Source organism: Danio aesculapii, chromosome 7 (genome assembly GCF_903798145.1).
Source record: "Danio aesculapii chromosome 7, fDanAes4.1, whole genome shotgun sequence".
Lineage (NCBI taxonomy): Eukaryota > Metazoa > Chordata > Actinopteri > Cypriniformes > Danionidae > Danio > Danio aesculapii.
In genome coordinates, this window is record NC_079441.1 from 73,871,609 (window position 1) to 73,889,108 (window position 17,500).

The 17,500-nt window shown below is 40.0% G+C and overlaps 1 protein-coding gene across 29 annotated transcripts in view; it reads right to left on the bottom strand.

Annotated features, from left to right (window-relative positions):
• LOC130232565 (receptor-type tyrosine-protein phosphatase delta-like) overlaps positions 1-17,500 on the bottom strand; it is a 389,872-nt gene that overhangs the window by 28,547 nt on the left and 343,825 nt on the right. For 15 of the 29 annotated variants that reach the window (XM_056462519.1, XM_056462527.1, XM_056462526.1 and 12 more), the window contains 3 exons: positions 17,476-17,500; positions 4,509-4,550; positions 3,977-4,074 (listed from right to left, as the gene is read on the bottom strand). The exon at positions 17,476-17,500 is cut by the window's right edge and continues 88 nt beyond it. In XM_056462519.1, the coding sequence (XP_056318494.1) occupies positions 3,977-4,074; positions 4,509-4,550; positions 17,476-17,500 (165 nt within the window). The remainder of the gene's footprint in view (positions 1-3,976; positions 4,075-4,508; positions 4,551-17,475) is intronic. The other 14 variants (XM_056462548.1, XM_056462543.1, XM_056462542.1 and 11 more) reach the window with 1 other exon arrangement.

The following is a 17,500-nucleotide window of genomic DNA, read 5'->3' on the forward strand; positions in this document are numbered from 1 at the left end:
CATGAATAAGGAACTTAAATTAATGAATTAACTAAAAATAATGAATAAATCAATTAACAAATGAAAGAACAGATGAATGAATTAACAAAAACAATGAATGATTAAATGAACAAACCAATGAACAAATGAACGAACGGATGAATGGATGAATGACTGCACGCATGCAAGAATGAAGTACTAAAATGAATGAATTAACTAAAAAAATGAATGAATGTATGAATAAATGAATGAATGACAAAGACAAATAAAGCTACGAAAGAAAGCTACGAAAGCTACGAAAGAAAGAAAGAAAGAAAGAAAGAAAGGAATAATCTATTTATGGGCAAATTAATTTCTTTAAACCTGAAACAAAGGATAAAGAGGTGAAATCTATAAGTGAGTGAATAAACGGAGGAGCGGAGGAGCGTCTGCAGAAATGAAGGAGTGAAAGCATGAATAGCGGATGGATGTGAAGCGTTTAGAGACAGGTGTCTGCAATGAAAGAGCCAGTCTGCTTTTGTGCTCAATATGACCTCCGCCTCAGTCTTCTGCAGCGCAGTTTTGCAATTTTTCCCATTTACTTTAATAATGAAATTATTCAGTCTCCGCAGTGTCTTTTGAAAATGAAAAGATGATACGCATCTGCCTGCGAGCCAGCTCTCCGCGTTGACAAATTTCAAATTACAGTTTTCAGAGGAGCGTTGAATGAATGAAAATTGGTCCCGTAAGCGAAGAGGGGGAAAGTAATGTCTTCATGCCTTGAATAGATTTTAAAGGATCACGCAGAGATGTGCTCCCTTTCAAACGCCGCTTTTGTCCACTGATGTGCCCTTTCAGACGAGAGCAGACGACGGCAAACAAATCGCAGAGCCACTTGGACAAATGACAGTCAAACTAGCAGAAGATAAACGCTGTGAGATTGTCAACAGCAGAAGCAGATCTTCCACATTCTCCACACTGCCGTTCTGCTGTAAAGCGTGTTTGTGTAACCTCTGCAATAAACACCACATGATGAAAACACTACATTGACAGTGCTGGTACTTTTTCTGTCAGGCTGAGTCGCCCGCTGCGCCATAAAGCTTCACTAAAGATGACAAATCTCTGGTCAAGCGCGTCATTCGGCCCAGATATGTTGAAAGAGTGCACAAATGAGTGAATGAATGAATTAATTAACTAATGAAGCAATGACAAAATAATGAGCAAAAGAATGCAAGATATAAAATTATTTAATAAATGAACAACTAGAATGAATGAATGAATGAATGAATGAATGGATGAATGAATGAATGAATGAAAAATGCAACGCATTAATGGATTAATGAAAAATAATGAGCAAACATGCATGAGAATTAATAAATTAGTAAACGAATGAGTGAATGAAAAGTCTAATGAATGAAGAAATTAATGAATGCATGAGCATTAACAAATCAATGACTAAAATGAACAAATGACAAATCTAACTAAATAAAAATGAATAAATAAACAAAAATAATGAAGGGATAATTGCAAGAATGAATGAATGAAGAAAATATTGAATGAATGAATGAATGAATGAATGAATGAATGAATGAATGAATGAATGAATGAACTGGTTAAGTGGTGTCATTCTGCCAGGATCTGTTGAAACACTGCAGGAATGAATGAACGAATGAATGAATGAATTAATGAATGAATTAATTAATTGATTAACAAAAATGCATTTACAATGCATTAATGAATGAACAAAAAAAGGAATAAGCAGATAAATGAATGCATAGGAATTAAATTTAAAATAAATAAATGAACAACTAAAATGAATGAATGAATTAATTAATGAACAAACAAATTAATAAAAATGTAATGAATAAAAAAATAAATGAACAAACAAACAAAAATAATGAATGAACGAATGAACAAAATGGTGATTAATTAATATAATTTATGAACAAATAAATGAACAAACAAACAAAAATAATGAATGAACGAATGAACAAAATGGTGATTAATTAATCTAATTTATGAACAAATAAATGAACGAACAAACTAAAATGAATAATTGCATGAATGAATGCATGCATGAATGAATGAATGAATGAATGTATGAATTAATTAACAAAATGGTGAATAAATAATCTAATTTATGAACCAATAAATGAACGAACAAACAAAAATGAACGAATGAATGAATGAATGAATGAATGAATGCATGCAGACAAATTGCAGAGCCTCTTAGACAAATAAGAGTGAAACCAGCAGAAGATAAACGCTGTGAGATTGTCAACAGCAGAAGCAGATCTTCCACATTCTCCACACTGCCGTTCTGCTGTAAAGCGTGTTTGTGTAACCTCTGCAACAAACACCTCATGAAAAAACCATCAATTGACAGTGCTGGTATTTTTCTGTCAGGCCGAGTCGCCCGCCGCGCCATAAAGCGTCACTAAAGATGACAAATCTCCGGTTAAGCCGCGTCATTCTGCCCAGATCCGCTGAAACACTGCTTGTGAAGTCGCCCGCTTCATTGTGCTGCTCAAATTACTTTCTCTGCCCATGCAAAACTGGCCCAGAATGACAATCCCGAGCGCTGGAGCTCAGATCTGGCAGGAGTCTTGGCCAAACGCCACCAAATGACCTCAGAAAAACACAATGAGCCCAAACCGACGGCACACACTGCTCCAAAACACCCCAGTGCTGGAGAGCCGCTAGCTACAGAAAATCAGCTAATAGCTTAGCTGCATTTTTTTTTCAACTAGCTAATATTTTCCAGCTAGTAGCACATTTACAGAACATTTAGTGAACCTGCAATGGTCTAGCACAGCATTATCCCACATCAAACTAACATATTATAGTGCTTTTGTGCAGTACTATAGCAAAGTGCTTGAACTAATCTGTTGTGGTGATTCTACAGTTGCTATGGCAACACAACAACTGCAGTAACTGATCTGTTGTGGTGATTCTATAGTTGCTATAGTAACACAGCAACTACAGTAATTAATCAGTTTTGGGGATTCTACAGTTGCTATGGTAACACAACGACTACATTAATTGATCTGTTGTGGTGATTCTACAGTTGCTATGGCAACACAACAACTACAGTAACTGATCTGTTGTAGTGATTCTACAGTTGCTACGGTAACATAATGACTACAATAACTAATCTGTCGTGGTGATTCTACAGTTGCTATGGTAACACAACGACTACAGTAACTGATCTGTTGTGGTGATTCTACAGTTGCTATAGTAACATGACGGCTACAGTAATTGATCTGTTGTGACGATTCCACAGTTGCTATGGTAACACAATGACCACAATAATTGATCTGTGTGGTGATTCTACAGTTGCTATGGTAACAAAACAGTTATAGTAAAATAAACCAATGAGCCAATACTGTAGTTTTCTACAACTACAGGATATTTTACACAACAATACACCATAGTTTACTGTAGTAAAAACTAGTAAAAATTTGACTGTCACCCCCCTGGACCCACATACTGCTATTCAGCATGGCAAAGAATACATATCTAATGAATATGAATTTAAATAAATATCAAAAACAACTCAAAGGTGTCAGTGATGCGTAATGGAATGCGTCCACCTCGCCTTCTGATCTCCCGTAAGGATGAACTTCCCTGTGTGGTCAGTGTGCTCGGTAGCTCGTCTTGTATTCTGAGCTGTATTTATTAAGACATACCAAAGAATAAGTGATAATTCTGAATTCGATTACATTTGATAAGATAAATATGTTGACGAAATGGTTGGTTTAAAAGACTTGTGACAATTCAGGAGCATTTTGGAGCAAGATTCATAATATTTTTAATATATTTGAACAACTTAGTGATTGGTTTCAGGTAAGCCACAGTAAAAATCACAAATAGAAATATTTTTGAGCTCAGAAGATTAAATATTTGTATAAATAAACAGAATGTTCTAAATTTTAGAGACATTTAGAGTTTAGAAACTTGACAACTTTTACCCAACACTCAACTTATTCCTGTACAGACTAGAAAAAACAGCGATTACCTCATATTCCTGGGAAAACTTCAAGTTGTCGTTTGCTTTCAGGCGCTCGATGTGATCGGCCAGCTCCATGACTGGGATTGGAGGGTGACTGGCCATCCCTGCGGACAGAAGACAAACAGATGCATCATTAACACACACACACACTCTCACACACACCTGTGAACACACACCAACACATGAGCATCACAGAGAATGGAGGATGTGAGCTTTACTTTCGGCCTGTATGATTGAACCAAGCAGCACATGCTCAAAGAAAATGGACACAAGAAGCCGCACAGTGCATTCCTAATGAACAGGAGAATGTTATTCATCCGCAAGCGTTAAACATGGCGGAAAAAACATGGTGGGGAAGATGGAACAGAGTAGAACGGATATATATTAAAGGATTTATTAAAGTTTGAGCTGGCGATGAGTCTAAGGGATGCCTCCTGCGCAAAAAGCGATGGACGCGGGAAATAAATGAGTCAATCCAAAGAGGAATTGAAGGAAATGAACAGACACAGTGGCATATGTAGAAACAAGAACGACTAACTTGACAAATGGAGGTTACTGGGGTAAACCGATGTGGCTGAACCTGCAAAGGAAAAGGGGACGGGGATAAATCATACTAGCTGACGTTAAAACAAAAAAACAAGCAAATGTGGTGATCGGTCACTACCGGAACTAAAAGGAGAAGGCAGTAGAAACACAGTCTGAATGAGAGTTCGCTTCTACTTCATCTCTCAGGCCCTGTTCAGTGCTGGGATTAAGATGCGGTTCTGTTAATGCGATCCCAATGCTAAGTACATATGTGAATGTGGTGCTAAAGTAAGTGTGTTATGAGCTTGTCCACTTCCGACCACTTCCAGAGGTAGTCAAAAACACATTCGACCAGTTTCTCTCACAGGAACACAGTCTCATTGGAAATACGTGCCCAGGGATACATTTTTTGAGAAACCGCAATTAAGCGCTTCAGAATACATTTGCCTGCAGTGACTGGGTAAAACTAGTGCTGCAGGGTGTTATGATGTCAACAATTAAGTTTGCACCACTGACGTTTACAGGGAAATATTGGGTGAACTACAGTACTTGACCTGTTGTGGTGATTCTATAGTTGCTCTGGTAACACAACAACTAAAGTAATTTATCTGTTGTGGTGATTCTATAGTTACTATGGTAACACAACAACTACAGTAATTGATCTGTTGTGGTGATTCTATAGTTACTATGGTAACACAACAACTATAATAACTGATCTGTTGTGGTGATTCTACAGTTGCTATGGTAACACAACGACTACAGTAATTGATCTGTTGTGGTGATTCTACAGTTGCTATGGCAACACAACGACTAAAGTAATTGATCTGTTGTGGTGATTCTATAGTTACTATGGTAACACAACAACTACAGTAATTGATCTGTTGTGGTGATTCTATAGTTACTATGGTAACACAACAACTATAATAACTGATCTGTTGTGGTGATTCTATAGTTGCTATGGTAACACAACGACTACAGTAATTGATCTGTTGTGGTGATTCTACAGTTGCTATGGTAACACAACGACTATAGTAATGGATCTGTTGTGGTGATTCTATAGTTACTATGGTAACACAACAACTACAGTAATTGATCTGTTGTGGTGATTCTATAGTTACTATGGTAACACAACAACTATAATAACTGATCTGTTGTGGTGATTCTATAGTTGCTATGGTAACACAACGACTACAGTAATTGATCTGTTGTGGTGATTCTACAGTTGCTATGGTAACACAACGACTATAGTAATGGATCTGTTGTGGTGATTCTATAGTTACTATGGTAATACAACAACTACAGTAATTGATCTGTTGTGGTGATTCTATAGTTACTATGGTAACACAACAACTACAGTAATTGATCTGTTGTGGTGATTCTATAGTTACTATGGTAACACAACAACTACAGTCATTGATCTGTTGTGGTGATTCTACAGTTGCTTTGGTAACACAACAACTATAATGACTGATCTGTTGTGGTGATTCTACAGTTGCTTTGGTAACACAACAACTACAGTCATTGATCTGTTGTGGTGATTCTACAGTTGCTATGGTAACACAACGACTATAGTAATTGATCTGTTGTGGTGATTCTACAGTTGCTATGGTAACACAACGACTATAGTAATTAATAAATTAATTACTAAATTAATTAAATGAACCAAAACTGTAGTAAAAATTCAAGTAAAAATTTAAGTTTTACCCCCATGGAAAAACACACTGCTTATTCTGAGCTTTATTTATTATATGTATCTATAAATTAGTTAAGATATATTAACAGCTGGTCACACGGCAATGAATAAATATCACAAAAACAACTCAAATGTGTCAGTGATGCGTAATGGAATGCGTCCGCCTCGTCTGCTTATCTCCATAAGGATGACTATAGCTGTGCGGTCAGTGTGCTTGGTAGCTCATCTAGTATGGTGTCATGCTTTGGATGCAGAGTGAACCGGGTGAAATTCCAGCAAAGGACAGTTTCAAAAAACATGTAAAAAAGCAATGTGAAATTATGGGACACTTTTCTATTCTCGTTTGCTTTTGAAAACACTATCGATTGGGTTTAGGGATGGGGGAGTGTGATATATGCACAACAAGCCAGCCAGCTGCTCAACAACATACAGAAAGTGTAGTGACAGTGGCCTCTATTGGATTTGTCAACACAAGGTGCAAGGAAACGTTGCTGAAGCATTGTATTTCTCATTTTGCAAAAACATAGCCCTGGGCACGTACTCCCAATGAGCCGGGCTGACTAATAGAGTAAACGCACATGTGGCTGAATGTGTTGAACAGACGCTAAACACCGCCTGCTCTCTGACCAGCTCACAACCCACAGGCAGATTTACACTGTATTGTTGATAATCTTAAGATTTTTTATAACCTTTGAGGCTTATTTTTGTAATAAATGACAGGAATGAGGGATTATGCTTCGAAACCTTTGGATGATGTGTGTGTTGTGTGGTCTTTTTGTGTGATCATCTCCTGATAATTTGCATAATGCTTTTATTAACCTAATTTAAAATGCTTTCAATGACCTAAATAGTTAAACGATTTATTTTTGATAAACCTTAAAAACAGAATAAAGTGTGCAGACCTAATATGAGTTCAATTATCCACAATTTAATAGTGAACGCATGAAAGTAGCCTATTCATGAAGAATTATTGATTCATATGGTGAGTATATATCTATAAAACTGCACTATTTTTACCCAACTACATTAAAAGATCAGAAAAATCCAACCGCCGCCCCCAGACCCTCCCTCCCTCATCAGAGCAGTGGTCGAAAGTGAACAAAAGAAACGCCACGCGTCAACGATAATGTTTCTCCTTCGTCCACTCGTGACTGAATCAACCGAAACACATCTTAACACCAAGTGCACACAGGGCCTAAGTTTGCTTGTTAGTACAAAACAAATGCACGCATGCTAACGTGCAGAAACACCTTTAGAACAAGACGGAGGGGAAACTCGAGAAAACAAGACACAAATGTCAAAACAAAAAGCAACGTAGACAAAGGAGATGGCGTGCACGTTCATCATGCACATGTTTGTTTGTTCTCTTCAGTGAAGAAATGGCATGTCTGCTATAGAGAGACTTTGTGTTTGCACTGCAGAGGATGCTTGTGAATAGCGGCGGAGCAGAAGCTGCTCTCTGATAACCGGTTTGCATAACAACAGGCTGCGTGCCGCAGGAAAAGAGGCCGAACGCGTGGACGCGGCGCTGCGGTTCTTTCATCTCCGGGCTGATAGAAGAGGGCATTAGCTAATGGAGGCAGCAGGAGAGAGCTGCCATCCACCGCCTCTCAAGACCCATTACCAGCCGCGGTGACAATGAAACTGCCATTCGGAGAAACGCGTCGGAGCGACATCAAGCACCCTCAAGATGAAAATTGAGATGGGGAGGTGGCGGGGGGGACCGCACGACGACGGCATCAAGGGTTTGAAGAGAGGAGGGCTAATGCAGAGGCCGTTCCCGCTCAAGAGAAAGATCTTCAGCTGTCGAGAGCCGCGTGAAGGGAAAATGGAGGATGCAAAGCTTCTCTAAGAGGCTGTTTGCCGAAGAGGGGCGCGAGTCCGCTAATAAAGAGCCGCTGAGAGGATTGAGTGCATGGAACACATAGCTCTTCAAATCCTGGTGCAATGCAAACCCGACACGTGAATGTAACGCTCTGGTCGTAGGTGGAAATCAAACAAGCGGTGAGCTTCTCAATCGAGTTCACTTAAAAGTTAGGTCCAAAAAATCTAAATTCTGCTTTTAATTACTCACTCTCATATACTGAAGATGAATCCATCTGAATGTTCGTCTTCAGAACACAAGCTGAGACATTATAGATGGAATAATCCAGGAGCTCTCCATAGAGAGCAACATTAACCAAAAACATTGTCAAAACATTCAGTGTGACTTCATATGTCCTCAAATGAAGCTCCAAGAACACTTAGTGTGTCATCAGAGCGAGCGTTTACAATGGGAAATGCAACGTATTGCTATTAGGATCAGCAGCACATCATGCAAGTGTCTTATTGCCCATAGTGAACACACACACACACTGGTTTGATACGGAAGACTTTGGAGCCAATTTTTTTGGTGCACTAATGTGCTGTTGGAGCTTGGTAGGATTACAGAAAGAAGTGTTTTGGTCTTTTCTGGAGCATTTTGGGACCCTTGCTGTCTGTTGGAGGATGAGGAAGCTCTCAGGATCACCTTAGCTTGTCTTCTGAAGATGAATGAAGGTCTCGGGGGTTATTAATAACAGAATGACATATTTATCCTAATCCTTTAAGAGTTCTGGTTCCTCAACAGCTTTTTTTGTGGCATATGGGTCTCAGAGATCCCTGTTGATCAGTGCTTAAATCCACTGAACAGTGTCTTAAAACAGACCCCGATTCAGGCAAACTAGGCTAGCGTCCAGCTAAGACCATCTGACCACCTTAATTTGATCTAAACGGCCAGCCGAACAGGTGTTGTTAACCTTACGGCGCTTTCCTCAGTCATGCTTGTCTGCTTTCACACGCACTGGAAACATCCATGCATGTTTCTTCCTTCCCCAGCAAAACATACAATAATTAATGGAGGTTTTAAGAGGTTTAATTAGCAACAAATGTCATTCCTCAGACTAAACACGCTAGCTATGTTTTCACGCACCCAAATAATCCATTGATTATTGGATTAATGATTCAAGCTCCTACTTGTAAACTCAGTCATGGAATATCGAATAGTTTGGGGTGGGGGTTTGGGGGATTAGTACATGCATGTTCTTTTCTTCCCCAACACAATATACATTAATTAACGGAGGTTTTACCAATTTTAATTAGCAACAAATGTCATTCCTCAGCATAAACTCACTAGCTATTGCTTTAATAGTTTTCATGCAACCAAATAATCCAGTTGATTACCGGATTAATGACTGAACCTGGTGTCATTTATTCTAGTGCATTTTTGTTTTGAAATACATGTTATTGTTATACTCGACAATCACACCACTCTGACATCTACGAGCAGAGAAAATGTAATGTTTTAAAAACACTAAAGACACGGTTTTATTTCAGTACAGATGGGCTAATATGCAAACTTTTAAAATTGGACATGCAACTACCCGTAATCGCTCAATGATTGGCCTTCTGGACTATTGGGTATCATTCCCTGATTTGTCAAGCCCTGATCATATGACCATTGTGCAACAGTACAGATGTCAGCCGCTGAACGCCACTTCTGCCAAAAATGAGCTATTGACATTGAGGGAATGCTTTAGGCACGTAGTACATGTTCAACAAACAGATTAGCTTCTAATCATCTAAATCGCAGCGTCAGCGCATTCAGAAATAACAAAAGCCGCTAAATGCCACTTTCCTTTGACAGCAAAAGCCGCAATATCCCGAGAACCCATTAGTAGGCGCAAATCAAATCCTATTTTTTCAAAGTAGCAGCGCGCTGATACGCCGGCTTTTATTCTGCTTTCGATTTAAATTGTAAAAGACGCCATTTGATGAACTGGATGAGCCTGTCCGACTGTCAGTGAGCGGCAAATGAAAATGTCCCCAACCTCAAAACTCATTATAAGAAAAAGAAAACACAATGTACAGTTGGAAGTGTAGCGTGCATTCATAATGTTTTTTGCGCAGTGACACTACTTTGAATGAGTCTAATATACTGTAGATTAAATGGCAACTCTGTTTCACGAAAGACAGAGTTAAGACGCCTTTCTTTCATCCTACGTGGATGCTACGAGGATAAACAAGAGACCAAGACCTTAAGAATGGTGTTGATGAATGAATGACAGCTTCTAAAATTGTCTGAGAGCCAATTTTATGTTTAAAACAATATTATAATGTATTAAACTTACATTATTTATATTACTTCATAATATCAATACATCTGATAAGCTTTTTATATTAAAGGACAATGCACAGATAGTGATGTTTCACAATGTTTTGCCTAAAGCAATGTTTCCTGTGTCTGGCTGTTTTTGTGCTTGGTGCTCTGAAGCGCCGACCAGACGGTAACAGTTGGAACAGGTAGTGTGCTGGGTGTGAGGCGTCCAGAGTGATTTTGCGAGCCCTTTTACTCACTCTGGAAGAGTACAGTTCTTGAAGTCTAGGAAGGGTAGTGCCAGTGATTCGTTCAGCAGTCCGGACTATTTGCTGTAGTCTACGGAGGTCGGTTTTGGCAGCTGAGCCGAACCAGACAGTGATTGAAGTGCAGTGTAGCAATACCTTCTACATTCGCACTTGTACGCAGCACCTTATAACCTGTATATTTATAACAATCTGTACATACAACTCAACATCCAGGTTTCTTGACTAACCGCATCTGTTTAATGTTATCATTTTTATTTTTTTTTCATATTTATTTTGTGTTGTCACTTGTCACTTTACGTACACTGGAAGCTTCTGTAGCCAAAACAAATTCCTTGTGTGTGTGAAGCACACTTGGCAATAAAACTGATTCTGATGTTTTTACACTACATTATTTGAATCTTACAAGTTTAGTTTACAATGTTTGAAATGTTTACATTAGATACATTAAATCCCAAATTTCAGAAAGGACAACAGATTGGTAAGATTTAATTAATGTCAGTTTTAATGTTATTGATTAATGCACTTGACAGATTTTATTTATTCATTTTCCTTCTGCTTAGTCTCCAGTTTATCAGGGGTTACCACAGCGGAATGAACCGCCACTTACTTGACAGATTTATATATTTTTAATTTTAGGTGTTTTATGTTTGGGAAAATAATTTATAATCACATCTTTAGTGATTTTCAGCTAATTACACTGTCTTGTCTCAATAGGTGGATTTAGAGGTTTTTGCTAAAAAAGTACAAGTGGATTTAGCTGGTTTTGACGCAAAAGAAAATCTACTTTGTTAAAAACCAAAGAAAAGTCTAAAGTGACATTATTTAAAAAAAGTTATTTTATTTACCATCTAATAACCTTAATATTACATATACAATGAAACTTCTGAACCCAATCAGAGGAGCCTGATAGAAAATGCTGATGAATTTGGAGGGTTTTGCATCTGAACTCTTCATATGCACATTCCTATTGTGCATGAATGGTTGGGTATCGTGCTTTTTAGGCTGTATAGTGTGGATGGAAATACAAACAGCAGTCTGGATGAGGTTGTGTTTTCATACTCAAATGCTGTTTTAAGTGTAAATGGCACCTTAAATTCCTGCGTGTAAACTTAGAATAACAAAGAGGGGACATTAAAGCATGTAAGCATACCTATTGAGCCATTCTGAGTTATGTTTTGTGTGGTTATGGGGGTTGGTTGTCTCCTCAGATCCATCTAAATCTGTTAAAACAGACCAGTCTGACCAGTGGAAATCAGCTTGTGGTTGGCTAACACCATCAACTGCTGCTCTGAGTTATTTCCAGAACAGTGAGCGATTTTCCCTGCGGTCCATCTGTCTTGCTCTTGCAGTCCAGGTGTTTCTGACAGACAGACAGACAGACAGATGGACTCTGTTTTAGTGTGTTTAGAGTCGGTCTCAGCGGCTCCAGGTTCTCCTCTGAGGAGCTAATGGAGCAACTGTTGTCGCTGCCGCACTGCCCCTCGGAAAATAAATCTATAGGTCTTCACGGCTGGCCGCTCCAGAAGCCAGCGCGCTTCACCTTGTTCACCAAGGGCAGGAGGGAGCAGTCGTTCAGCGCTCCACAATTCCCTCATTCCTCCACGGCTCGTTCACACACCGCTGCTCTCCAACACCACGGCCCGCCCACATCTGTATGTGTGTGTGTGTCTCCATCCTCCAACAGAACACACAACGGAGGTTCGGAGAGGCCTTGAAGGTACATCTCTATTGTGTTCTTCAATCTGCTTTAGTTGGCGAAGGTCTTGGACTTCAGGTAAACTCACAGAGAGGAGGTTGGATGATTGTGTCGCAGTTCTTGGGTCATCTCTTAGCCAATGTCCACACCATCATGGTACTTTCAAATCAGTTTTTCAGCCTTATCAAATGACTGAACGTTTCTGAAAACTCCGCCAAGGTGAAGTGTGTGAATAGTGTGCTCACGTGGCCACTAAAACCGGCGGTCTCATCTTAAAGCATCAACGGCATGCTGTTTTCTCCTTTCTGATTTGCCAACATGGATGGGTTCACACCAAACGTGGAAGATGTGTTAGATGGAAGTTATAAGCGTTCATGGCTAACGCATTGTGCACTACACATCATTTGTGTCGTAGGTAGTTCTTGGGGCAGCTGTAAGGCCCCGTCCACACCAACACAGTATTTTCAAAACCAAGCTGTATTTTTTCGGCCATTTTAGATCACTGAAACCAAAACATTGTGAAAAGATTTTCTGAAACTCCGGTTACAGGGTGCTCTTGTGGCCCCTAAAACTTGAGTTTCTACCTCATGACACTCATTTCTCCATTCTGATTCGCCAACACAGCCGGGTTCACACCAAGCTCAGTTTGAGGCCATTTTCACGGCACAAAACGCTTCATGCATTACACATCAGTTGTGCTGACTGACCGTGATGTGCCTCTGTTCAAGAGTTTGCATTGACTTTGTATGTTACTTACTTGCAGGAATAATTAATATTCAAACACATGTGTATTGTAAGGCGACACAGTGGTGCAGTGGGTAGCACGTTCGCCTCACAGCAAGAAGGTCGCTGGTTTGAGCCTCGGCTGGGTCAGTTGGTGTTTCTGTGTGGAGTTTGCATGTTCTCCTGTGTTGGTGTGGGTTTCCTCCGGGTGCTCTGGTTTCCCCCACAGTCCAAACACATGTGGTATAGGTGAATTGGGTAGGCTAAATTGTCCGTAGTGTATGTGTGTGTATGGATGTGTGTAAGTTGGCGGTTCATTCCGCTGTGGTGACCCCAGATTAATAAAGGGACTAAGCCGAAAAGAAAATGAATGAATGAATGTGGATTGCCAAGATGCTTTGAGGGAAGTGGGCATCTTACATATGAATCTCCTCCACAAATAGTTACAACACTAGATCTGCCATCTATATGCTTAAAAGTCCCAAAGGTTTGCTCAGAACTTGGCAAATGTGCTTCCTCTTTTAAAGCCCGATGTAATGGCCATCCCTGGGTACTTCTCTATATGTTTTGAAATCAGTTTTAAAGGAGTGGTGTACATGCTTTGCTTTCTCTTACTTCTGTTAGTTTTGTATAATTATTTTGTCTTGTAGCTTATTTTGTGTGCAGTTTCATGTGCTGCTATCCTGACCAGGTCTCCCAGGAAGAAGACATTGCTGTGTCTCAATGGGAATCCTCCTGGATAAATAACGGATAAATAAAATAGAATAATAAATAAAAGCTCCATGGTTGGAGTGAGCCCAGCATAAGACTTGTATTGCCGGCTGTTGGTTTGGCGTGCCCTTGAAAGTGCATTAAAGTACAGTTTTTGCATTTTCCTGTGGACGAAGATTCTTTTAAAAACAAAGGCGGGAAAAACTGCAGTGTACATGTGGACGTGTCCTAAAACTGCAGTCCGGTGGGATTTTCTGCCCTTCTGGCTGTCCTGAAACCACCTGTGCTTTATGTTTGTGTGCACTCAGACCGGCTCCTCTGTTTCTTCACCTCCATATGGCCATCAGATCCCCATTACACCTTTAGCATGCGCTGCTTTGACCTTTTCACTGTGTGTGTGTGTGTGTGTGTGTGTGTGTGCGTGTGTGTGTGTGTGTGTGTGTGTGTGTGTGTGTGTGTGTGTGTCCACAGACCCATTTAAGACACTAAATCATCTTTAAATTGAACATTGTGGTACACACGCATAATCAAGACCATATCTCTGCTCCCAAAACTAGCGAGATGTCTTGCTGTCTACATAGGTGGGATCTCTAATTAATCCTCGATTCTCAGTTTTGACAAATTCCACATAAGAAGAGCCAAATAATTAATCGAAGCTGGACAACTGTTTCATATCATCTTGTTGCTAAGCTAACGACAAAGAAAGGTTGGAAAAAATACAGATATTTTACAGTGCATCTTGTAAAGTGAGACGCAATGCAGCCAAACAATCTGGCCAAATGAAGCAACATTTAAAGTCTTGAAGTCTATTGTGGACCACTGACCTCTGATCAGTCAAGCAGATCACTAGGCTTCAGAACAGAGTGTGTGTGTGCTGTACAACAACCCTGACTCTGTAGTTCCCTTAACAATTGACCTTATCCTGTTCTCTCTAGTCAAATGCACCTGAGACCCTAAAGCCCGGGAAGCACCAAGCCAACAGGTCAGAGAGTGTTCTGATTGGTTATTCAGCAACCAATCAGAACAAAACTAAAGTGACAAAGCCAAGCAAAATCTTCAAACAAAGTGTCCTTGAAGGAAAGTCTGCTCACCCTGTGGCCATATTTACAAGTTCATCAAAAAGTAAAGTCCTATCTAAATGACTGTGTAATCCTGAAATCTTTAATCTGCCTAGTGAACTCACTATTAAATTACTGACATTCAATATATATATATATATATATATATATATATATATATATATATATATATATATATATATATATATATATATATATATATATATATATATATATATATATATATATATATATATATATATATATATATATATATATATATATATATTTCACTTGTTCAAACTACTTCATTAAAATGAGCTGAAATAACACAATTCTTGAAATTTCATTGGGACAACTTAATTTTCTTATGTTCAATCCACAAATTTGTTAAAAGTGTCAAGTTAATCTAATCAATTTGTGTTGGGACAACATGAATGAATTGTGTGGAACCCTTCATTTTTTACAGTGTACTTCCTCCTAGAGCCGTTGATATTTAGCCGCACCATGCTGGTGTTTCATAACATCTCGTTTTTATGAGGTGTGTTGTTAGCCCAACGCTCAACCCTCAACTTGGGGGACCTACCACAGTCCAATTTACAGCGCATGTGTTTGGACTGTGGGGGAAACCGGAGCACCCGGAGGAAACCCAAGCCAACACGGGGAGAACATGCAAACTCCACACAGAAACACCAACTGACCCAGCCGATACTCGAACCAGTGACCTTCTAGCTGTGAGGAGACAGTGCTATGGCCCCTTCGCTGTTGTTGTGTAAGCTCTAATTATATTTTAAAAATGGAATTGCCGGCAACTAGCTCTCACATGTTCGGCCACTGAAGTTAAGCAGGACTGAGCCTGGTCAGTACCCCGATAGGAGATCACATGGGAACACTAGGTTGCTGCTGGAAGTGGTGTTGGTGAAGCCAGCAGGGGGCGCTCAACCTGTGGTCTGTGTGGGTCCTAAAGCCACAGTATATTGTTGGGGACTCTATACTGTTCAGTGAGCGCCGTCTTTTGGATGAGACGTTAAAGCTAGGTCCTGACTCTCTGTGGTTGTTAAAAACCCCAGGATGTCCTTGGAATAAGAGTAGGGGTTTAACCCCGGCATCCTGGCCAAATCTGCCCACTGCCCTCTGTCCATCATGGCCTCCTAACATCCCCATATCACGACTGACTTCATCCCTTTGTCTCCTCTCCACCAATCAGCTGGTGTTTGGTGTGTGGTCTGGCATAATATGGCTGCCTCATCCAGGTGGATGCTGCACACTGGTGGTAGATGACGATCCCGCCATTCGCTATATAAATGTAAGGAGTTATTATTATAAGTTTCTTTTTTTATTATAATATTTTTTTCAGGGTTTTCACCTTTAATGTATAGGACAGTATTGACAGGGGAAACATCGGCATAGGACCACGAGGTGGGAATCGAACTCGGGTCGCCGTGAGCACCGGAGTGCATGTGTCGATGCACTAACCACTACACCACTGGTGCAGACGTTATTATTAATTTCTAGTTTGCTCCAGCCACTGCATATGCGCAAAGATTGGCACGACAACAATCTCCTTTACGGCTGTTTCCATGGTAACCAAAACCAAACAAAACCTTTGCGATTACTGGAGGACGACACTGAAGAACACGATCTGTGCTGTGTGTGTTTCTCCTGCATAGAATCAATGCAGACACACAGTATTCACAAACGACTGAGTTTAACAGCACAGACCCCTCCCCCACAGAAGTGCGTAGCTATAAAGACTTACGATTGGTTATTTCAACTAGTAGGCGGGGCTTCCACTGCTGTGGTAGCCATACTGCGTCCTACACCATTTATAACAATGCCAGTGAACCGTCTTTGTATACATATAGTCTTTAATTTAACACACAGATGCTGATTTTGCTGCATTTCTCAAATATCTGCAAACGATTTGGATTATTAGATTATCAGGAGAATATTTATTTTATATTATATTTGCGAATCCCCTCGCAGTGAGTGACGAGAACTGTGAAAATGCTACTAAACGCTGCTTTGTTTACGCTTTGTATGTGTGTATCTTAAGTTTTAAGGGAATGAGAACACAGAGTCTGCCCCCTGCTGGTGCGGAAACACACTCCCTCTCACGCAAAAGCAGAACACACACACTTTTGTTTCAGTCAGCTGTCGTCTGTTTGAGACGAGGGTCCGGATTCACACAACAATCTCAAGAAATAAGTTACATGAATACTGAGATGTTTGTAAGAACTTTCGCAAGTGCAACTCTAGAAATTTAAGATCCCAAATGTGTTCTTGAAGGTCCCGTGAGGTGCTTTATTTGACGTAATCTCAACTGAAATCTGAAGACAGGTTGGGGGATATATAAGCTCCTCCCCTATTAAAAAATCAGCCAATAGCATTGTGTTTCTCACAGCTGTGCCAGTGACAGTGGTTGAGCTCAAGAGAATCAAATGAAAAGCCAATGAGAAGAGGGGGGCGGGGCATGTCTGATACTAGAGAGCATTTGATTGGTCAGAAGAGTATGAGGTGATGTGGAAAAACCGATGCATTTCGGAGGAAGGTTTCTATAATTGTGTCAGCTTTGGAGACACTAGCTTACAGATATCCTGAAGACTGACCCACTGACGTCTTAAAAACCTTCTCTTAATTTCACGGGGACTTTAAGAACATCATATATTAGCATGTGCAGTGTGTTTGGGAGTTCAGGTCTGCCGGCGGCTCTCACCGGGGGTCTGGAAGTTGAGTCTGCG